General features: G+C 40.8%; 2 protein-coding genes across 15 annotated transcripts; both read right to left on the bottom strand.

The window, feature by feature from the left end:
- Positions 1 to 537: 537 nt before the first annotated feature.
- LOC115558628 (kinesin-like protein KIF23) lies at positions 538 to 11379 on the bottom strand. 13 transcript variants are annotated; one of them, XM_030376898.1, is made up of 24 exons: positions 11201 to 11367; positions 10517 to 10583; positions 10241 to 10369; positions 9961 to 10066; positions 9723 to 9859; positions 8708 to 8820; positions 8399 to 8572; positions 7683 to 7724; positions 6734 to 6846; positions 6505 to 6626; positions 6224 to 6326; positions 6066 to 6145; positions 5863 to 5982; positions 5612 to 5771; positions 5345 to 5506; positions 4973 to 5139; positions 4450 to 4623; positions 4053 to 4259; positions 3464 to 3784; positions 1848 to 2081; positions 1545 to 1633; positions 1376 to 1421; positions 1177 to 1211; positions 538 to 1080 (listed from the first exon to the last, which is right to left on the bottom strand). In XM_030376898.1, the coding sequence occupies exons 1-24, from the start codon at positions 11212 to 11214 to the stop codon at positions 1044 to 1046; spliced, it is 2952 nt and encodes a 983-aa protein (XP_030232758.1). In that variant the 5' UTR covers positions 11215 to 11367; the 3' UTR covers positions 538 to 1043. The 13 variants fall into 13 exon arrangements, with proteins under 13 accessions (XP_030232758.1, XP_030232756.1, XP_030232757.1 ...); XM_030376896.1 differs by having other exon boundaries at positions 1376 to 1424; positions 11201 to 11316; XM_030376897.1 differs by having other exon boundaries at positions 1376 to 1424; positions 8399 to 8569; positions 11201 to 11316.
- Positions 11380 to 12764: 1385 nt separating this feature from the next.
- On the bottom strand, positions 12765 to 23913 carry paqr5b (progestin and adipoQ receptor family member Vb). Of its 2 annotated transcripts, XM_030376909.1 has the most exons (8): positions 23760 to 23913; positions 21833 to 21960; positions 19002 to 19207; positions 17765 to 17891; positions 17610 to 17654; positions 16841 to 16937; positions 15917 to 16061; positions 12765 to 13956 (listed from the first exon to the last, which is right to left on the bottom strand). In XM_030376909.1, exons 1-8 carry the CDS (start codon positions 23811 to 23813, stop codon positions 13718 to 13720), a joined length of 1041 nt encoding a protein of 346 aa, XP_030232769.1. In that variant the 5' UTR covers positions 23814 to 23913; the 3' UTR covers positions 12765 to 13717. The 2 variants fall into 2 exon arrangements, with proteins under 2 accessions (XP_030232769.1, XP_030232770.1); XM_030376910.1 differs by lacking the exon at positions 17610 to 17654.
- Positions 23914 to 24031: the final 118 nt, after the last annotated feature.

The raw sequence follows: 24031 nt of genomic DNA, 5'->3' as shown, positions 1-24031 counted from the left end.
TTTGACTAATTTCTGCAGTCTTCTTCAGAAGCGTCAGCTGTTGCCGTGTCCAGCGTTGCGTCAGCTGATGTTATGGAGGATATAAAAGCTTAGAATTAATTTTAAAATGGGATGCTAGATGGATCAATGGACTGTCTACTCAATGAAAAATATGCATTAAGATGGAGATGAATTAGCAATTTAAAGATTTTTAATGACTGCATGACCAACTGGAGTTCACAGAGTGTGTCCCAAACATATATCTTTTAAGGCCAAATAACATTTCACACGACTAGATAAAGTCCGCTAGACAGCACAACCACACCATATGCCCAGTAATACCCTGAATTTAGCACTGTTTGCAGTGAGGGGTCCTATTTTAATGGATCATAGGGATTTTGTAAAATCCGGATTATACAAACTATTGTTTTGAAATATTTTTCCTATCAACAAGATTAGCCCGAGTAACTCCATCGATACCAACAACTGGGACTTTCAATTAACAATTGTATCACATGCAATAATAAAAAATAAAAAAAAAACATGACTGACAACAGATCGTGTTTGAATGAATTTACTTTCACCAAAAAAAAACAATAATTTGATCATCCTCAGATTCAGCTAGTGTTCCTTCACTTGGCTTATTTACACATTCTACAAGAGGCTAATTGATCGTCATATCTGTAAATGTACAGTGGATGTGACAGTGTGATATTAAATTAATACATGGTACATTCTTTAACAATCATTCTTCCTGATCATACCATCCATGATTTCAGAATTAAAATGTCACTCATGCACATGTTACACTTAGAACACTGAAGAATAACAAGTTAATCGCAACAAACCACAAAATGGCAGCTTATTACTTTACATTAAAAAGTTGTTTCTAATTCAATTGAATGCAAAAACTGGCATGCATGTGAAATAGTAAATACAACATACTCCAATCTTTGTTGGAAAAAAAAATTATCCTTTAAATATTTTTAACCATGCAAAAAACATTTGCATAGTTTCATGTTTCAAATTTACTCCAATTGGTCAATGCAAACACCATCAAGCATTTACTTTTCACAACCATTGCCCCAAGGCTTTCTCCGTCTGTAAGAAAAGAATAAAAGTGTCAGATTCTTTGTAAGCAACAACAATGTTTACGATATGTATTTGCTGACTGAAGTTAAACACAAGTTTGCTTACTTTTGGTCGACATGACTTGAACTAACCGCAGGCACCTATGGAGACAAAAAATATTGATATGCATCTTACTAAAAGCAATGTTTCAGCGGAACTTTATTAGCCGGATGCTAATATTATTGTGTACTGTTGAGCAGTGATCCATGAAAAATAATATATACTGTACAATATATAATAAAATGATGTGCATTTAGCAACTTACCCTGTTCTCCTGGTCATCAGTTCCAGAGCCAGACCTCCTCTTACGACTACTAAAAATAAAAAACATGATAATAAGGATCATTGACAACGTGTAAAGTTAACAATTATTATTAATTCTCATTTCTAAAGGTAGCTTTCGCCAAGAGCACCAGGGTTAGGAGGACACATACCTTGAAGCAGTTGGGCACTCCTGTTTCAGTGTCTCGATGTCGGTGAATTGCACCGCTTGACCCCCTCCCCTTGTCTTAAACACATCGCCCTAGAGAGTTCACACAAAGACAAACCATGCAACCATGAGTTATTGGTGAAAATAGGTCCCGAGTCAAAGGCCCCTTATGTTACCTGGGACTGCAACTTCGCGCCGGAGAGAAATTACATTTTCTTTGGCACATTACAAATCAATCACGATCAAATTAAATGCATTTAGGAATCAGGGCAGAGATCAGAAGTGAAGGAAAACCGTGCCTTGTTACCTTAATCAGCTTGGTGTGAATCTCCCCATCAGAGGCAAGCTCCTGATGGGTGAGCACGTATTTGTGGCATTTAGCCAGGGCTTTCTCACTGGGGGCCGACACCTTGATTGCATTGGGTATGATTGGCTGCATCACAGTGTCTAGCTCCAAATTAGTCGACGGTGTGTGGTCTACCCATTTCTCCCCACCCGTGGAATGTGAACGTCTGTGCCGCTGATGAACTGGGGGGGCAGTCTGGTGGGGCCAGTATCAGTGGTGGAAAGGAGGAGACAAACCAAGACGTTATCAATAAGTGCTAGAAGATGAGACCTCAAAATAAGGTGGCGGCGGCGGGTCTGTGATTGCGATGGTAAGTGACTACTTGCGTGAAGGTGAGGATTAGTGGAGGTTAATTCAAGGCTTAGTTTGAAATATGAGATACTGGAAGACTACAGGGATATGTTGACATGGATTGGAAGACCCACTTAACCTTTTTGTATTGATAGAATTTCCTCTAAATAGTTTTATTTTTTCTAATGAATTTACTTTAGCAAAACTGCCATACTAGGTAAGGGTTGGATTCTGACCATGGCGCAGAGAAGAAGGTACATTTTGAAGCCAGTTATCCAGCAGCTATCCAAGGGAACAGTGGAGGATCTGGTGTGGATAGTGTGGGGTTTAACAAAAACATTTTTATGTACCCTGAAGATTTCGTTGTAGTTTCACAAATTATTGTATTACTGTATTTATGTTAGGTTCTATATGTATTCATTTAGTCTTCCAGTAGCACATAACATAGCTACCAGAAACACCCACTGCATTGGAAACGGTACAAAGCAGTAAGTGCCTCAGGGGAGTGTGACTAAACACTATTATCAGATGAAGTGAATGAAGCATTCAAGAGACTGGATTACCAATGAAGATGAAATTCCAAGTACAATGAGTGATAACCAGCGACGAAATAAACAAACCAAATCAGCCAATGACCTCCCGAATAATTTGTTACTTTCAGGCAATGTCATCTAATGGTACCAGATCATATTTGATATCAGGATAATTCCCGATGCCAAGAAAAATAAGCTTTTTCTTTTTTGAGTGCCAGCTATCCTAGGATGTACTCAGCAATAATAGGCAGATTGCATCTCAAGGAACTTATTCATTATTTTTTATAGAATTACCCATTGTATTTTTAAATAAATATTAAGTTACACAGCGATATTGGGTTCAGATAAATAACAATTGTTGGTTCAAAATTTGTAGTGGAATGGATGATTCTAAAGTTAAACTTGTCAAATCAACTGCTCATTGGACACCATCATGACCAATAAGCGGAAGCTGCAAGTATATACACAGCACAAGCGTAGCAAAATATGAAGTATAAGCAGGTGCACACAAAGAGGCAAGTATCAGGGTTTTAAAGCAATGGATACATCTATCTATAAGAGATACATCCTCTATAGATTGAGATGCATACAATGTCTAAATATCTGGACTAAAACTATGGATGCAGCACAATGCAGTTTTCTACTCGAACAACTATGGATGAAATAACAACAATACAGCGGCAGGACAAACTACATAGATGAGGATCTATCAGCTAAAAGGACATCTAGGAGGAGACGCCAGTACACACTAACCCTTATGCCTGACTCTAGGTCTAGCCCATAGGCCGGAGCTGTGGTAGGGTTCTCGCCGTCTGCGGCCCAGTGCCGGCCTCTCCTGCGACCCACACTGCTGCTTCCACCACAGTAGGGACCGGGGTTCTTCCGGCTCCCGTACTGGGGGGTCTCAGGCTGCCTATCCTGCCTGGAGTCTAGGGGAATTCTGTGCTCCCAGTCAGAGATGCAGGAGGCTACTGAGAGACTAGCGCAGGATGTGGAGGAGGGAGGGCCGTGATAAAGATCTTGAGCTGCCCTAACATTGCCTGGGTTTTGGCGGGGAGGGGCTTGACTGAAGTCCTAGAGAAAGGTTAAAAGGAATGGAGCTGTGTGGTTAAGCAATATGGGTCGGTGAAAAAGTTGAAAAATGCTCAACAGTAATCTGAAGCACAAAAGGGAGAGGCATTACATTAAGTGCATGCAACAGAAATAATTAAATCACCCAAAATCAGAACCCCTCATCAACAAAGGATATATTTGCTTAGTTTACACATTCATTACACCATGCAAAACGCACAATTAGAATCAGGGCAGGTGGGGGGGGGGGGGGGGGGGGGGTAACACTTACAGGCATCGGCGATGGTGAGGCCGATCTCTTCTGAGTCGCTGGGCGGTCTTTCTCCCTGGATGGCCTTTGAGGTTTGTCTGGACGCTCTGTGGGACCTGCAGAGCCGCTGCTGCTCTCCGTCACAATGGCCTTGAGCTGCTTCAGCTTCTCGTCCTTCACCCACAACTGGTTCTGCATCTCCAGCTGTTTAGCGTTCACTCGCCGCTCCTTCAGGCCCACACGCACGCCAGCAAGTACAAGATGACATGAATATTGAAATCAGGTTCAATACAGTCATAAGACCTACCAAAGGACTTGTTATGAAGGCATTATATTTCTTGGAGCACATTTGAAATTTTACTGCATATTTAACTTTTTGTTTTTTGACAAAATGTAATTCCTAAGAGGGTCAACTTACACACTCCTTCTCCCACTTGTGTTTTGTGTCAGCAACCATGCCCTGCATGCGCTGCTCCATGCGCTTCCTCTCGGACAGCTCCCGATGTAGCCTCTGCTCCCGCGTCTCCAGCTCCTGCTGGAGGGACCGCTTGTCCTCCTCATAGATGTTGGTGGTCTTCTGCAGGATGTCAATCTGGACAGATACCAAGAAACCCAGTGAGATGGGGGAAATAAGGCTCTTCCAAAGGTTTAGGTTAGAAGCAGGCACAAGAAATTGCATTTCCTTTTGGAAATGTTATGCCATCTGCAACGTCTTTGGTTCAATAATAATCAAACAACAATTTCCTTTGAAAACTCGAATCTTCATAAGAATAAAAATAAAAAGCTTTTGTGCCGTAAACGTCCCATGGCGCAGTTGGAAAGGGCTAAAGCCCAAGCTGACGGGCTGAATCTGAGTATGTGCTTATTTTAATAATGTTACAGCCAACTGAAAAGTGCTTTCTCTTTCTGTGTCTAATTTGATAAGAAATGCAGTAGCAGACCTTGTACTCAAGCGTTTTGGATTTGTTTTCCAAACGTTCCAGCTCAGTCTTCTGACTGGATATGACTTTGTCCTTCTCGCCCAGTTTGCCTCGCTGATCATGGATGAAGTTCTCTTTGGCAGAAAAATTGCTATCGAAGTCCTGCAGCATGGACTTCAGTGTGATTGCTGTAGATGGAGAACACATTATTCAAGTAACCCTCATGACAACCTGCTGGCATAGTGCACTCTCACCCCATCTCCTCTCAGGTGTGAAATATAAATAATTCATATTTGAAAAGTAATTGTAGGGGCAATGCATGTAGGGTAGAGTAGGCACGTGTACACATTTCAGCCATCATTACAATAGCTCTTTTTTGTTCAGAGTGCCTACCTGCTTTGCTGAACTGCTTGGTCATCATCTGGCGGATGCGATGCCTCCTCTCCAGGACCTCAACGAGGCGAGGCAGGGTCTGGTCATCGGTTGCGTCGAGCAGTTCACATGCCGGGAGGGCTGGGAGACTGTCAATGAGCTGGTTCATCAGTTCTGGGTCGTCTACAGGGCCAGAAAAGTCATTAGCAAGCAAAATCCCTTCTGAAAAGGAAAAACAAGCCCCAAGAAAAAATGCACAATCAATAGTTGTGCACTTAGTTTTATTACCAGCATTTGATGGGCCCCCTCGCTCTTCGAGACGGCGGGACAGCTCTTCCTTGAAGGCCTGGTTCCTGTGTCTGCGACCAGCTGGAAGAGCATATATTGCCCGGTCAACAGGCCGGGCTACCTCCACTTCCTGAGTCATCTCCGCAAAGCGCATCACCAACTACAATAGACAGAGTAAGCTTGTAGTCCTGAATGTAGTTTAGCATTTTTTACGCGCGTGTAAAGCCATCCAATTGTGGCAAAGTGCCTACCATAGTTTCATCATAATCATCAGCTTTGGGGTTGACACAGACAATCATCCTGACTTTTCCCTCTCCGTCAAAGTAGTTTTTGAACAGATGTGTTACTTTGGAGTCTCTGTATGGCACCATCTGCATTGAAACAGCAAGGTAGAATTAAAACTAGAGCGCCAATTCACAGATAAAAAGAATAATTTAACTATACAGCAGCTTACCTTATTTGTTCCACACATTTGATTCTCTCTTAGTACTTCTATGCATGTGCGCAGTGTCATCAAGGATTGGTTGATGTTGCCTGTCAACGAGACATCAGCCAGTATGAGCACTCCGTTCCCTCACCCAGAGAGACGTAATAAACCAATGTGGAACTGACCTGCTTCTCGTAGGCGGTTACCCTCGGCTCTGGTTCTGCTAGTGCGTTCACTACCAGCCAAGTCCACCAGACACAGCTGGCTCACGTTCACCTGGTTCTTATCCTAGAATTCACCAATTGGCCCTCATGTTACAAGCCTGACTAACTGTGTATGCTAAAAAATATTTCACCATGACTAGCTCTGCCACAGTATTGTTAATGGCCCAAATCACAAAATAATTCAAAATTGCATTTAAAAACATAACAAGTTGAGTAAGAAGGGAACAGGAAGAGCACGTTACTTGTAAAATGTGGTCTCCATCTGCGTCAAGAGGAGCCTGAGCCAGCTTCACGATGAACACACTGTGAGAGCGACTGGACTCGCGGTTCAGCTGTGTATTTGCGATTCTTCGTTTCTTTTGACCTGCAAAGCAGATAACAAAAAAAGAACACATACATGTAATTTACAGTGGCCTTACACCTGACGCTTCATTATAGTTAATTACATTTGGAAAAGTTGTAACACTTTACCCTTCCAAAAGACTTCAAAGGCCTCCTCAGTGGACTTCACCTCCACCTCTACACAGCCAGCAACGTACATGTTATGATTCTGATCTTCACGCAAAATCTTGGACTGGGGAGTTCTGAATGAAGTTGATAGAGAATAAGCACTTGAATAAAAGATGGCCACCAATGCAATGTATCAGCTTTTAGCACAACTTTACATTCACTGTTATTAGAGATGCTTTGATCAGCATTTTTGGGGCCGAGCACCAAAATCATGATTACAGAATGGCAGGGAAATGAGAATCTTCCATATCTTTTGACACTCGACACTGAACGTGAAGCTGCCGCCTTTGCCATCTTAACAGTGACACCGTGAAATCCTGGCAGTGTAGACATGCTGTTACATGCTGCCACTGGCAAGTTCCGCTTTTATGTGCGCACTCGAAATGCAGGGGCAAGAAAGTTGCGCGGGTAATTTACATCACGTGATCAGCTTCTTTGATCTGCACTTTTGGGATTCTCCGATCAAGCTATTTTTGGCTAATATCTGCTGATCATGATCGGCGTCCGATCAATCGAAGCATCTCTAGTTATTATACAACACCATATGTTTTAATGTTAGCAGACATCCATCGGATGATAAACTTTAGATAACAAGACCAACATAACAAGGGGTAAGAAAAAGCCTGCATAGCTTAAAGTATACATAGCATTTGCACACAGAAAAGGAAGTTGGACAGGTAACGTTCTACGTGTCTCCATTGTAAGAAGCAGAAGAAATAGATAATCAGGATGAATATTCAGCCTTGAATTCAAGATGCTATGCTAGTCCATTAGGCAGGGAGCTATGTTTAGAGGAAACACGGATTTCAGGGTTAACTAACAAACATCTGAAAGAAGACATGTCAGACAGCCAGCTTTGAGCCAAAGGAGAATTAAGGCAGACATTATGGAGAACATTCTGGCCACATACACAAACTCAGTGTTCCGTACAGGTGTGCCTCCACCAAGCCACCTAATAAACAAGGATTAAAAACAAAAGACAACACATCCAAGGCTATTACCATAACACATTGTATCCACAGTCTGGAGCAAACCGACTGATGTTATACCCACCAAGCTTAATGAATGAGGGAGCAAAACAGTTTTGGTGTCCTCATTGGTATGGCAATTGTTTACTGAACACTGAACTCGATATTCCAATGTGAAAGCCGGTTTGAACAGATCAATTGAGCAGGGCTTTTCTAGGGCTGAGCCCGAATATTTGTTCGATAGGCTGAAATCTATTCAAAACTTTGCACAATGTTCAAACCCCCCATTTGCAATGTGATAATTGGAAATAGGCATACTCTCATACCTAGAAACGGTGCGTTAGCAAACTCTTATGCTGCATTGAAGCTGTGCCACCAAGTCAAACTTTGACTTATGAGTGGATCTGAAAGCCACTGACGTGACATTTTTTGCGTTTTTAAAATAACGTGTTTTACCTGAACAACCGAAGAAATTAAAAGGAAAAAACAAGCAGTTGTACAGAACTAGATTCTGCAGCATTTGGCTCCACCACGATAAACAGGCAGTAAAAGATACGCACTATGGATGAACTTCATAGACTATCGAATATTTGTTTGGAAACCTAAACTATTCAAAGCTTGAAATTATGTATCCGGGCTAACCCTAGACTTTTCTTACTTTGGTCTGATGGGATCGAATGGAGCATCCTCTAGGAGATCATAGATGTAGTTGTTGTAGATCTCAATGTAGGACACAAAAACACTGTAGGAGCTGTCCTCATCCACGCTGTCATATTTACACGCCTGCTCTGGACTGATCATGTCTGCAAACTCCGGGTCAGCCTTTTGTCTGCTTAACAAAAATAAAGAGTGGCATGGAAAGAACAATTAAAAGATGAAGACAGTTTGCCAAATACATCAAATGTAGAAATGTTGGTGCTGTTAGAGGCATTAATAGAGAACTTGGCATGACAGGTACTGCTACTACCTTGACACGGGTGTTTTTGGGACAGACTGCATGTTTTCCCTCTTCTGTCTCTCCAGTAGGGCATCCACTTGGCTTTGGATCTCCAATCCATTTTTATCATCAGGTTTAAACACCTGAAACAGGTACAAAATAAATCTGTTTGTTTTTTCCTTTTTCACACCAATGGGGAATAACCCCAAAACAGCGGTTAATAAGCTGAGATAATCGAATATCAAGCAATGTAATCTAATATATTTGAATATCAACGAGGTCCCCCCTCCCCCCGTAATTTTTTTTAGACAAACACACGAACGGAGATTCAATCACAAATGTATTACGTGGCAAGTGGGGAAATAAACAAGAATCAAGCCATATCCCGTTAAAAAAAATTATCTTTGTTTGAAACAGGTTATCAACTTAATCAATATCCAGTGCCACTATGCATAACACAAAATTAGGCTTTACTATGAAAAAAATAAACGGAATCGGATCTGCACAACACAAAAAATGACATGACAACTTTAAGAGGAGACAGCAGCAGGACTAAATAGCCTATCTGCAAGAAATTCATTCCTTAATGTTGTTTGCTAGAAACACCAGTCTATCAACTTGATCTGGATCGAGTGCGGCTCTTTTTATACACAATGTTAACTACGGAGGAGAACACACGTTCGGAGCGCACAGACGTGCCAGGCACACACACACACACAGGTATTTGTGCGTCAATGTTGAGAGAAGCAGGTATTATTATCGAATAAAGTGACAGCCCTACTTCCTATGAGCTCTGCACGTCAGTTAACAGTCCCTGACGCCAGGAGAATAAGAACATGACAAGAACAACCAAGAGATGGACAATAAAAGGTGTTTTTAACGACAAAACAATATCCAAATAATGTGATGGAAGCCGATATACTCAATCAGACGGCCCTTGTTCTCGCCACTTAAAGCCATGTCACTGAAATGTACTCATCGCTCCTTCTCCAATAATGCACATGTTAAGCACCCAATTCAAGGAGGGACAAGGTTGATGCCTTACATATCTCTTGGCCTGGTAGGGGCTGATGCTGTTGAAGAGCATGTCCAGGGAGCGGGGCAGAAGCCCTCCTTGTCCTGGTGAGCCCGTCATGGTGAAGGTCTTACCGCTTCCAGTGACGCCATATGTAAACAGCAGACCTATGGGCCGACACCCACCATACAAACACACGTATCATGGTCCTCCATAGAAATCAGATCTTTTATATGCAGGATTTTTAAGTACAGTTGCTATTTCTTACCATTCTTACACTGAATGAGGTCCTCAATCAGTGGCTTGGCCACATCCTCAAACAGCTCCTTTTGGGTTGTTTGAATTCCAAAAACCTTTTTGAACGAGTACTGAGTCTAGAAAATAAAATAAGTTTTTTTGTACCCCGTGAATGTGAGTGTATAGTGTACACCAAACACAATTATTTTATGTATATTTTAAGGCTGCGACTATTCATAAAGCTAAATATGTTTTATGCCTTTTCGGTTATCACATAACAACCATGAAGGCAAAGATTTTGTGACACTTACTTCTTTGAAGTCACCATTTCGGTTTGCTTTAAGGCCGTCAGGGGGATGCAGCTGAATAGTGGTGTTACTGATCATTTCAACACAACATTCCTCATCATCTGCTCCAAGTGGACGTATCCGGCAGTACACCTAACACAAAACCGCAGAGGAGTAAAGGAGTAGCCTACAAACAAACAGCAATCAAAGTGACATCGTGTTTGAATAACCTTACGTATTACACACAAAAGTGTATAGAAATAACAATTAAATGGTTGAAATTCCCTCCTGAATACTTACCCCAACTGGATCTTTCTCTGTGTTTGACGTCTTCTTATGGCCGGGACGCCGGGGAGTCTTCGCCTTTCTGTGGTCAACGAGAACGAGTGAGCAAGGAAACGGTCATTCCTCTAAATAGAGATAGCGGTCGATTGAACAACACATTCACACTATTACATCGTAATTCGTTGAATGTGGACCGACGCGAAGCCATTTTGTTTGAATGTCTAGTGTGCACACAACTTCACTGACAACTAAGGATGACATTATATTGCTATGGCCTTTACATTGTACTAAATCCTTGAATCCCAATTGCATATATATATATATATATATATATATATATATACACACACATATATATACATACATATACACACACACACACACACACACACACACACACACACACACACACACACACACACACACACACACACACACACACACACACACACACACATACAATATACATATAAACTATACATTTGTCTGAACTTTCCTAGCAATTACCGACTAAACGGATTGACAGTTGGGTCGCTTTAGCTAACCGGCGGCTACGTATGTAGCATAAATAACTAGCTAGTTAACAATATTTTTGCACATTATTTCGCATGAAATTTTACACTAGAAACCAGTATATATATTTGACTCTTCGTTCATCATTTACGGTTGGTTGGTAGTAGGAAAAACCCTATTTCTTACCCTTGTCGCTGCATTGTTGTTTTCTTTCCAAAATACAGTGCTTACCGAGCGCCTCTTCTAGATTTGAAAATTCCCTCTCGTAAAACCCCGGCTGGCGTCTCCACCAATTAGAGAAGGCGAGTTAGCAAATCAGCTGTGTAAGTCCCGCCCAGCTATTTAGTCTCTCCATAAATCGAGAGACTAAACGTATTTTATCCCAACGCATTTTCGAGTTAGCGAGAAGAACAAGAACATTATTAGAACAAAAACTAAAAAAGCGACAAGGAATGTCGAGTTTTTAATAAAAACGGTGATAAAACAACATCCAATATGGGACTGACAGGGAAGTACCTCCATCGGAAGTCCCTCCCTCTGGCCGAAGCCCTCGCCGCTAAACCCATAGAGTGGAGAAGTCACACAAACAACATATGTGTAATCCGGGGCATCTAAAGACTGGGACCAGAAAATAATTACTTTCTCTCCATTTAAGTCCATTCCTATTTTTCTATCTCATAGGTCCCATGGACACTACGGGAAGGGGCGTATCTTCACAGCTCTAGTTAACTGTTTGTCCCGCCCTCTCTCTGGCAAATATTTGACATTTGTAGTTGTATTTTTTCTTTCTTAAACAAAACAATCACAAACCTCATATACAAACATCACAAGAAAACAAACTCACAGGACATTACAAAACAATACACAGTATTTTTTTGTCAATACTGTGTATTGTTTTGTAATGCCATAAAATACCATAAATCTAAACTGGAATGTTGCAATAAGTACTATAACACAAAATTTGGCCCGAATAGCAAGAGTATCACAGAAATACAACACATATGATCAGTCTAAAGTGGAATTGGCCGATAAATATATAAATGAATTTAAGGTATGTACATTGAATGCACAAGAAGTGTTAATTTGATCAATATAATCAAGAGGGACAGAGTAACTGGTTGAGAAGCCTGATGGCCTGGGGGTTAAAGCTGTTTGTAAGTCTGGTATGCTATGTATACTTGCTATGCTATGTACGCGCCTGTATGCTTATGTGATGTCGTACAGACAGCAGCAGTGTGAACAGTCTTTGGCCTGTTTTGCTGTGCTTTTTTATGATTTTCCGTGCTTTTCTAAGGCCACATGTGTGGTAGATACCTTTCAAGTTGGGAAGCTGGCAGCCGATGATGCTCTCAGTCTCCGCTGTCTTTTATAAGAGGAGGACATCCTTTGCCACCCAAACTTACTGGCCCAAACTCAACTCAATTTCTATCCAAATTGAATTTATATGGATAAAAGTGAAAAAAAGTGGTGTTCTACCGCCTTACACAAATCGTACTGATTGGGGGCCAAATTGAAGTGTATGCTTATCATATTATATTGAAGCAACTGATAGTGTTGCATTTTATAATTATAATATCCCACGTTTTGGATATTTGTATTTGTCCATTGCGCCCGCTGATAATAAGCTATATAGTTGAGTTCCAGAAAATACATTTAGGAAGATTACCATCACCTGCATGTGAGTGTTTCTTTGATTTTATTTATCCTAATTGTTTGACTGTACTACTTCAATGACACAGGACTTGTTTAATGTAACGTTATATCATCAATGTTTATTTAAGAATATAAATAAAATACATTGTAAATACTCTCCATTTATCTGCAGTCATAAAGTGGGATAAAAATGTGGTATCCTTTGTAGATGCTATATTTATCTTAAAATAGTAAATGTTATACCCATTGAATATAAAAGAGACAGCTAGCAAATCAACACTGGCACAGTACTGCCTGGGGGTTCTTATGTGTTGCTTTAATTTAGCCACATAGCCAAGGGTTTGTAAACTTTTGACTTCATATTCCTTCTTCAACAACATTTGTTTGAAAAACATTAAAAAATCTTCTATAAATCCAATACAGTGTATTTAAAGAAAACAATAATATTTACGTGTTGCATATATGATAAGATATCATTTTGCATTGTCACCAATTCCCTTTGGAGCAATGCTATCTCATCATACTCTCATCATACACTAAATGTTGGGAAATCAGAGAAAGATAGAAAACAAGCAGTAACAAACACTACATTATGATACAAGGTGGATTGCTATTTCATAGCATTCTCTAGCCACAAAGTTCCAAAGAGACTTTTTACTTTTTATCCGCACAATGGCAAATTGCTCCTTCCATTTATTTATCCCTTCATTATCTAATTCTCATTGGTGTCTGACCTGCTAAGCCAGAACAATTCTATCCCATTTACGTTTGCAACATTTAACATTTTCCTATTCAATAAGTGATTTGATTCTAGGAAACAAACGGGAAAGTGCACATCATCCACCTTATCATAAACACATTTAAAGTCAAGGAGCTTCAATCACGGTTATGGATATCCTCAGGACCATGAACTATATCTCTTGACCTATATTCACAAAAAAACATAAAATTGTCCTTAAATACTCCTGTGTATCTAGAATGTCATTTTGAGATCTTGTTGCGTGTTGTTGTTTTTTTTGCCACATCTCAGAGGTTTCCGTGATTTGCAGATTACTTGGTTTTTCTCTTCAGGCTGAACGAGGGAAAGAGGAGAGGTAGACTGAAGAGTGTAATAACGGTTAGATTCAGCACCAGACTTAGCAGTGCCACGCCCAGCGTATTGGCAAAGCTGATGGGTAAGGAGTGTGTGAGAAGCCAGTGACGACGTGAGGCCATGTCCTGCTCTATGGCCTCCATCTGGAAGTGAGTGCCCATGATGCTGCACACGTGGAACAGTTGATGGCTGTGACCTTTAGAGGGCGCAAAAACAGTGGATTTAAATTGTACAGTTTGAAACCTTTAACCATGCTGTATATGCATAGACATTTGACTGTATAATAGTACACAACTGGGGTCCAATCTAGGCTTCCTCTGGGAACCTTAGCTTACTCCAGGGAATCACTGCTGTATTCATGGGCAGATTTATTTCAGTGAACAACATTGTGACAATAATGTTAGCATTTGCAGATAACACTTTTTTAAGGTGGTACTTGACAAAATGTAAATCTCTAAAAAATGCACCTATAAATTGCTTTGCGTAAGAAGGTTGTAGGTACGTAATTTAAAGTGCTGCAGGTACGAAAAATCAACATAAAATTAATCACATTATGGAACAGAATGTGAAGAAATATTAGATTTGACGCATATATATATAATATATATATTATATATATATATATATATAATATATATACATATATATTTTGTTGCAGTGGTATTTACTAGCCCAGTCAGCTTTAGCTCGTAGGCTGCTTCGAAATACCACTTTGTACCTCTAGAAGTCACCGTCACTGCTGCTTCCATGAGATGATGAAGAAGTAGCGCTTCCCCAAGGGTGCATTCTAACCTCTTGTCAATCTCTGCATAAATTATAGTGTATCAATTGATGAAAAGTAAATTAACTGAATTATATAATTATATAAATAGAGTTATTTTGGCATTGGTTCCAAACTATTGGATACAGATCTTCGGTAAAATCCCCCGTCGTCACGGAGCCGGCTTTCTTGGTTCACTGGAGAACACAGGGCTCCGCACGGAGAGTAGCAAATAGAGTGGAAAATAAATATATAATTTGCGTAGCACAAATGTTTTTATTTTTTTAGGATTTAAGAGACTTGCATGCAAGAATGAGCATAAATGATCTGAGTGTAGGCTACAAACGCGATTAACTATTTACAAGTGCATATTCTTATTTTTTCGGACAAAAGCCTCGTAATGAAAGTTCCTCTGCGTCTCTCTCGAAGATCGCACCATCTTTCCCCGTCTTCGTTTAATGCAACTGCATCACCTTCTCTCACTTGATCAGCAGCTCGCGGATTTCACTGTCTCTCCAGTTAGAACTACTCATGTTGAAAGCCTGATATCCAGATTGAACCGCGACATGGAGGAGGAAAGGATAGTTGCCTGACATTGTCTCCCGCCAGAGCCCGCTACCGCTGGACTTCAGGGAGTCAAAGCCAAAGTTCCTTTCCCCTATTCCTTCTCAACCATGGCCGAGATAACCCCCACTACGAGTCTTATTGTTGAAGTACCAGAGACGTCAGAGAACCCGGCGCAGTCTAGTCTTTTCACCAAATGGGAGCTTTACGCAAGCTTGCGTTATTGTGTTGTGTGTTATGCGCCATAACCCCAACAGCAGAACGGATAACCAAATAACAAAGAAGTGCACAACATTTGCGCCAGATGTGTGTGTATCCACACACACATGTGGCGCTCCCCCGGTCGTAGCTCATTGTCTCATTGGCGGGCCAAATTCGCAAGGCGGGCAGAGCAGAGACAGGGAGGTAACCTTGCCCCTGATGACGACATATGGGGCAAATTTGGCCCGTCTGAGCTTTAGTTTTTCCAAAGGCGGAGCAGGATACCTAGTGCTTGTTTTAGACCTAACACCATTTCTAGCCAGTGGGGGACCATAGGCAGGCAAGGGGAACTCATCTTATTGTTAGAAAAAAAAATTCATTCCATGGAACCGTTAGCATGTTTGCTTAGTTAGCTGATTGTTGATACGCAGTTCAAACCAATTAGAAAACGGGTAATATCAAAATCTCCTGGAAAATGCCACCCCCAATTTGTTTTGAGGGTGCATTACTAATTCGGCCTAATCATACACGTTGCACGTTAAAGGGTTTCATATTATTGACCTTTGGCAAGACGAATAAAAGGCTCCCATTCAGAGGCCAGTCTTCAGGCCACTCTAGAGTTTAGTCTTACCTATGTAGTCGAAGCTTCCAGGGGCAAGGCGCTCAGGCAGATGTGTGGCAAACAGGAAGGCTGTGAGGAAGGCTAGGGCAATGTGGTAGTAGTGGAGAATGTTTGCGCCGTTGTCCGTACAGCCCTCGCCCGTACAAAGAAATACCTGTAAATTAAGTTAGGGTTGGGTCTTAGTAAAATACAGACCTGGCCTGTCACATGGTCACTCCAGACCCTCTAGTTTCTAGATACGTTTTGTCTATGAAATATACAATATCAGACTTAACATGCAGCAGCCAATCAGCTCTTTACAAGCCATGCACACGTCAATCAAACTGATTCCTTAGCGGAGGTCTGTGCTCAACTATGCTCAAAATCTAAAACGTAATGGGTACAAGACTGTATTATCATGCCAAACATAAAATTACTATAATCACATGCTAGGGCAGTTTAACTCTAGCATGTAAGCCTTGGTTAAAATGAAACCGTTGAGTTAGCTGTTTCTACAAAAGTTTTGGACCAGAGTGTAACCAACCCAAACAGTTTTCCAAAGTTGCAAGTTGCTGTTCCAAAGTAAGTGACATTCTCTGTTGTGAGCTTTCAAATCTAAGTGTTTGTCCTCCAATAGCCCTTGAAAAAGGCCATGAAAAGTACAAATAAATACAAGAATAATAAAAACCAACTGGCTCAGAGAAACTTAAAAGATGGGTAGATACTGAGGTCTTTGGAAGTCATGGTAATTAGTTATGAAAGCATTTTCATGGAATTTGGGACTTTGATTGGAACAATACTTGCTAGTTGAATAGCACTAACCCAATGTGTGTGTGTGTGTGTGTGTGTGTGTGTGTGTGTGTGTGTGTGTGTGTGTGTGTGTGTGTGTGTGTGTGTGTGTGTGTGTGTGTGTGTGTGTGTGTGTGTGTGTATGTGTACGTGCATTGCCCTTACCCTATAAAAAAGAGGAATGTTGTCGAACAGGTAAGGGTAGGCAAAGGCAAGGATGCGGAGTGCCTTCGCTAACTTTGGAGTTTTGACCTCTGGAAATCTAAAAATAGAAAAATGTTGCATCAATATTTTTATGGACCGACCAAGAGTAGTCCTTCTATGGATTGAATTACATAAAATTTAAATATGACTTTTGTTTGATTGTAATACACAAATACACAAACACACTGATAATGTTTGATTTGACTAAAAAAACATTACTAGGCCTCACCACAACAAATATTAGGAAATAATAAAACTAATAATAAAATTACCCGTGGCAATATGTCCCCATACAACTTCACATGTAATTACATGTATTGCTTAGTTAACTCAGTATCTACCCATCTTTTAAGTTTCTCTGAGCCAATTGGTTTTTATTATTCTTATATTTATTTGTACTTTTCATGGCCTTTGTCAAGGGCTATTGGAGATGCTGTTAAATATCTTCACAATGGAAGCCATTAGAGGCTTCCATTGTGAAGATATTCACAATTCACAATTCACAATTGCATTGTCACCATGACAGAGGAGAAAACGTTAGTCAAACCAGTTCTATGTCACTGACAGTTGAAACAACAGATGCAAGAACACCCCAGGAGTTAGTTAGCTTAAAATTAAATGCCCCTTCAGGAAACCAATAGTCAGGGTGATCAAGAGGATGAATATAGGCAACGTGGATTGGGAAGGGCGTAGCAAGACAGGATAAGCAGGAAATAATTATTGTTATTACCTCTTTAATGTCTCATGATTATATTGTAGAAATGGTACACCAAGCCTTGGTAGAGAAGAAAAGTGAACAAATTAGAGAAAAGATAAGGTCAAAGCAGGACCATCAGAGCTCGTCCAACATTTAAGCATGATTCATGTTCCTGTTTTCATATGTACCTTGAGTAGCAGGCCATGGTGGTGCAGACAAGTGTGTTGACCACTGCTACAGTGACGTAGCTCTGGTGGAAGATGCTGTTCACCCACTTGTCGGGGAATACGTATGCAGAGTACGTGATCGCTGACCCTGAGCATGTGCATAGGTAGATGGAATGATGATTAGGTGGGGTTTACATATGCAGCACGTGCAACAATGCATTCAGTCTGCATTTTAAATGTGACTCTTAGCGATAGTTAAAGGTATACTTAAGGGTGTGGCCATGTGGTCATGCAACATTTCTGTGTGCTTGTGCATAGAATACAAATCAAACAGAGCTTGAGCCCAAAGTGTTTGTCTGCCTTCTAAGCAATATGCAGCTTTTTTGTAATTTAAAAGCCTCTCAGAATATGTATAATTTTATATAGCCCTTAATCACAGGCACAGTCTCAAAGGGCTTAACTGGCCATATATTGATGCCATCTTTTTATGGATAAGTCTGGTTGCTTGACTATATATATACTACACTATGAACAGATTATATATACCATATAAGTATATTATGTAACCACATGGTACATTTTATTGAATCATCATTTATTATATACCTTCTGTATATGGCTGACCGCAAGATTGCATGCAACCAAATGTGCAACCAAGGGTTGGCTTGGCTCAGAAGGTACAGCGGGATGACTTGTAAACAGAAGGTTGCTGTATCAATCCCTGAGCAAGACACCTAATCCTATTTGTCATTTTATTAATACTCAAAAAAACTGAAACAAGCACAGGGAGAGAAGGTATAAGAAGATGATAAAAAATAATCTGAAGCTTCTGTTATGCAAATGATGAGGTGTATCATGGAAGCTAGTGTTAAGTTGCTGGTTAAAGACTTTCTACAAATATGAGTCTAAACTTTTTGGTGTGCCTAAACACACCAAAAAAAAGCGTAATCCTAAAACACATGCAAAAAACACATACGCTTCCACTCCACTCCCATGTTAACCATGAGCGCTTCCACACTGCAGGCAAAGCTAATGCGCATTGCAGAGGTAATGTATATTAAATGTATATTTATATTTATTGCATCTCCGCCTCCGATGTGAAGACAAGGTTGTGTGTGGAGGACTAAGCATCAGCGATCAACACACATCTATCATAATACTGTATGAGGATAGATTCAATAACTTGCTGTATTGATATATATATCTTCTCTAGTATGCATGCATTCTATCTGGATTCCCTCGCACCACCCAGGCTCACCCAGGCTGTATAGACTGAGGGCGCCGTAGTCGAAGAAGAAGCAGATGTGCCGCGCCCGGGCTGACATGGTGCTGAAGGTGTGGGCACAGCTGGAGGCCAGTGGGTATGTGCAGCATGACGCCAGGAATACCAGCAGGGGCCAGGAGAAGGAATCATGCCACGCCGTGTTCATCAGCACCACCGTCACCAGCTTGTACAGGAAGTACCTGCACAGAGGCACAGAGGTCAGAGGTCAGCTGGAGCGTTGCATGGAACCCAGGGGAGCAGGGATCTTCTATAGGCAAGAGGGGGGGATGGCAATATTTGTTATTGTTCTATGATGCCACATGCGCGCGCATGTGGCATCAAATTTAGAAGACAACAGTCATATCTACAATTAAGTATGTTCTTTAAACAGATAATTTTTTATTATTTTGATTTCTTGTTTGCTTATAGGTTGTTAGGCAATATGATGGAGGAGATACTTTTTTCCTCAGGGAACTAGAGTGAAAGAGAGAAATATGCATGAAATCGATTATAAAGGGTATGAGTTCTAAATGATCATTCGCCAAGATGTGTAGGTGCACTGCAGAGAACACCACTCTCCTTGTCAAAAATACTATTTGCAGGAATGTTATTGTTAATTTGGGGATCTATTCCCGAATAATTCAAGAAGACTACCTCGCAATGCAAGCCTAACTGTCACTCAACCAACAGCCAAGAGTACAATAGAGACGGCTTTCGATTTTGAAAGCCTGGGTTGGCCTTATTTATCATGTTGTAATTGTCATTGTCATCACTTTTCAGAGCACCTCGTTAACAAATCTGTGGTATTTGTGTGTTTCCCCATCGGTGCACTGAGCGCTTGTTGTGTCATCAGAGCAAGATGAGATGATGGGCCGGAGGCCAATAGCCCCACTCTACCGATGACACTAACACACTCACACTGGTTCTTTCCTTCTCAAAATGCCCACAGTACTAACCCTTGTGTACACAATTGCGTGTAAACACACACGCCGAAACACAAACACACACACACACACACACACACACACACACACACACACACCCACTGATGTTATTTCATTTATACCTACATACAGAATCTTGACTGGATCCGGCAGATGCTTCATGAACCACCTCCAGAGTGCTAGCCCCCAAACCATGATACCAGAGGCATCAACATTACTCTTCATCAACACACACACGCACGCACGCACGCATGCACACACACATGCACACACACACACACACACACCCACCCAGCATCTCTCCATGGACACAGCCGATTGGAAGCAGCACTCTGTAGCCCACAGAGAGGATGTACAACGTGGCTTGTGGGAGGCATTTCCTTAGTGATGGAGCTTAATCCTCAGGCCTTTCCAAGACAAACACCACCAGTCACATTCCCTGTTGTTAACAAGCTTACAGACACACAAACTACGGCAATATTTAATTGTCATTGATTTTCACAAAAGTTTAAAGAAACCGGACCAGTTTGGGTGGCAGATTGCAGCTCATTCAGCCTGTCTCTGACTCATCTTCTGGGATACTGAGGTGGAATCTGTGGAACCTGTTGGGCCTTTTCATTCTCTATTGACTTGGGTTATTTGATTCGTGTTTGTTTAAACTGGCAGAACATGTGTCCACCCGTCTTCTCTAGACAGTAGTACTTCACTCCTGAATACCAGTGGTGAAGTTGTATCCTTCTATTATTACTTTTACGGATGATTATCTACACAGAGTCGTCCAAGTACAATACAGGCTAAACCGCTTTCTTTTGGTTTTCCATTGTGCTCATAGGTCAAATGGGTAATACCATTTGGAATTAGAGTTCATATTTGTTTTGAATCAGCATTTTGTAGTTTTTTGGTAAAGATGGAAGGATCTACCCTAAGCCACTGTTCCCATGACAACATCTCAAACGCATCTGACAGCAATGAGAGATACATTGTGTTCCTTGTTGTTGGAAGATTTGGTGCTAAACATTATAAACCACTGCAGTAGGTGATCAATGACAAACTTCCATTGTTCATACAATACAAAGTCAATACCAATGAAAGACATTTAAAGCAGCAGTTGCGACCACTTGGCAGCACTTGGGCAAAATGTGGTATTTCTTTACAGAAAGGTTAAGCATCATTGACCACTTGCAACAGTGAGCTAGCAATTTGTCTAGGCCGGGTTTATTTCTGTAACTGGATTAAATGATATAACATAAATATTATTTATTTTTTATCCATTTTTTTCATTCTATTATTGTGAAGGTGCTTAAGGAAGGCATTGCGAGTTGTAAAGAGGGAGAGCAGAAAAGAGAGAGCAATGTTTAGAAAATCAACCCATAAAAGTACACCATCACCCAGCCATTGATATGATAATTACCGCTGTGTGTACAAATGTGGTGGAAAGTTAGATGGAGATGCCCAGAATCAACCAGGGTGGCATGTAGCTCGGAGGAAGGGCGGTTGGCTGGTAACAGCAAGGTTGCTTGTTCGATTCCTAGCAACTCCTAGAGTGTCGAGATCCCTCTAACCCTAACTAACTGTTCCCGGCCAGCGTGCTGTTACCTGGCATGGCTGACGCAGCCGTCGGTCTGTGAACGTCAGGCAATATTGTAAAGCACTTATGGTGGCCTCTGGTTACAAAAAGCGCTATATAAATGCAGTCCATTTACCAGTCTATTCCAATCAGGGAAGGGGATGCCATGAATGGTCAGAAATTAGCTGGTCTTAATGGTGTCATACATACAAAGACACACATTCTTTCAACAAGGACATTATTTCCCTCACTAATATGGCATGTCTAACAAATGTACTACACTAAGAAGCAGGTATGGATTTTTGTTATAGTACCAGGTGGGCAGAAAGTGGGTCCAGATGTTGAGTGTCTCATTGGTCAGCTGGAAGAGGCTGAGGATGCAGTCGGTGGCAGAGCTACAGGGGTGGCGGTAGCCGGAGATGATGCTGTCTTCATGGAATACCTGTGGAGACAAAACACACGGTTCAGTATGGATCACTGCTATGCCTGGCTTACAGAAAAGCACTACATTTGTAATGCTTTTGGGGTGGATGCTTTTATTTTAGTTAACCTTTAGTTAAGGTGCAGTGTGTAGAATTTAGCAGCATCTAGCGGAATTGATTTGGGAGAAATGGCATAGAATATTCATAAATATGATTTAATTAGTGTATAACCCCATGAAAATAAGAATCGCTGTGTTTTCGTTAGCTGAGAATAAGCCCTTTAAATCTACATTGGGAGCTTAAATCTCTGACAGAGAACGCCATGTTGCACTTTAGATTACATGTTTTAAATGTTGTATGTAAGCTACTTACTATGTTTTACAGACTAAATAACTAAATACAAATCATGGATCTATTGTGGAACCTCAGCAAGTGACACCTGGCTGCTCGATGCCGTCGTGCCAGTAGGGACTGTTCAAAGTACCTACTGGCACCTTACAGGCCAGTACAGGCCATGGTAACTTCTCCTTTTTTGTTGGAAAGGGAGGTTGCAATGTTCAACCTCAATGCTAGATAACACTAAATCCTACACTCTGCACCTTAGGGTTAACTATAGAGCGCAACAGTAGCACTAGCAGTGCTATTTAATAATTTGGGTAGTGTAAAGACCAGGAATATTTAATGAATTAATACGTTACTGGAATACAAGACTGAATTCACAAGTATTACAGTCACTCTTTAGGAATTGGTCGAACTGACTTTGATTATGACTATGATTGCAGGCAGGAACAAAGGAACGTACCATGTCGCCAACATTACCGTATATACAGTATATGAAACACTATACATACACACACACACAATATATTATGCACCTTTTATTAACAATTTAAACAATATAATAATGACAAAGGTTATAAGATGCAAGAAACACGCTTAACCATTGGGTTGGAAACAATGCAAAAAAATGTTTAGTTCCTTGAGTAGTTCCTTCACTTGTTATTACCGAATGATTGGCTTGGTTCCGGGCTTTAAACTCTTTGTATAAAGATTTAACGAAAAGTCAATGGAGAAAATGAATGGGAAAAATTACTTTGGGAACCAGAGCTGTTCAAAAAAGGGGGCGGTTACTGATGTGCTCTAGAGAGCGCAACAGTATTCCAGTTACATTTTCATTCAACATTATTTATTTCTAGCTTTTATACTACCCAAATGACTAAATAGCACTGCTAGTGTTATTTCAAATATTTTTCATCGATTTTATATCAACATATTTTTCAACATGTAGAGCTTTCTTTTACAGTATTTTTTTTACAGTATTTATAAAAACTCTCTAAACTTCCATTATTCTAAGGGAAATCATGGTTGCTGTGGTAAGTTTCCAGTAGCAGCAGTCATCAATGACTTGACTTTCCAATCAAAATAAACAATCAAAGATGTCATGTTACACTTTTATGGGTTATGGGTTGTGCTTTTAAATGACATTGAGAATAAGACGTGATTTCCTAAAAACTAAAAGTTAACTTCTTCAACTTATGGCTTCTACAGGAGCGTATACCATTGTTTCACAATATAACGGCCCGTGGTAAGTATACTTTGGATGGTTACGACATAATGTCTTTTAATCAAAACCTTTATGGAGAAAATGTATTGTATTTTTACTTACGGAACCACACTGTTGTGCTCTGTACTATGTATTAATTATATTTAGCAAATAAGTTAACAATGTTAAAACAGAATATTGGTTGCTCATTCATTTACCCCAATCCGGGGAAGCACAATGATAGAAAAGCTCTGAGAAAAAGAAACAGCAACTTACTTTGGGCACCTGGTTGATAGTTAAACTTCGAGGTAGTCGGAACAGGCTGAGCATTGTTGCACAGAGCCGGCCGAGTGAGGTCTGAGGAGAAAGGAGGCAGGAGGGAAGGAGAACCAGACTATACTGTTTGTTGTTGCCATGCTGCTCAGGTAGCTCTGCCCCCTTCCACACCTACTACCTGCTCACCTATCTGGAACTTCACGTCTAGCTCGACCCCGCCCACTCTTTCTCTCTCACTCTTTATAGCATAATGGTTCTCCTCCCTTTGCTCC

This window comes from Gadus morhua, chromosome 14 (genome assembly GCF_902167405.1).
Source record: "Gadus morhua chromosome 14, gadMor3.0, whole genome shotgun sequence".
Lineage (NCBI taxonomy): Eukaryota > Metazoa > Chordata > Actinopteri > Gadiformes > Gadidae > Gadus > Gadus morhua.
The sequence above is the reverse complement of the archived record's forward strand: the minus strand, read 5'-3'. Positions and strand labels throughout refer to the sequence as shown.

Excerpts from the sequence above, each read along its gene's own strand:
- paqr5b (XM_030376909.1), bottom strand. The coding sequence starts at position 23,813 with ATGCTCAGCCTGTTCCGACTACCTCGAAGTTTAACTATCAACCAGGTG. Across the intron at positions 17,655-17,764 it reads ACCATGGCCTGCTACTCAAG|GCTTGGTGTACCATTTCTAC; the intron begins GTACATATGAAA and ends TTCTCTACCAAG. Across the intron at positions 16,938-17,609 it reads AATCATGAGACATTAAAGAG|ATTTCCAGAGGTCAAAACTC; the intron begins GTAATAACAATA and ends TTCTATTTTTAG.
- LOC115558628 (XM_030376896.1), bottom strand. Across the intron at positions 8,821-9,722 it reads CCTACCAGGCCAAGAGATAT|GTGTTTAAACCTGATGATAA; the intron begins GTAAGGCATCAA and ends TACCTGTTTCAG. Across the intron at positions 6,847-7,682 it reads GTACGGAACACTGAGTTTGT|AACTCCCCAGTCCAAGATTT; the intron begins GTATGTGGCCAG and ends AACTTCATTCAG.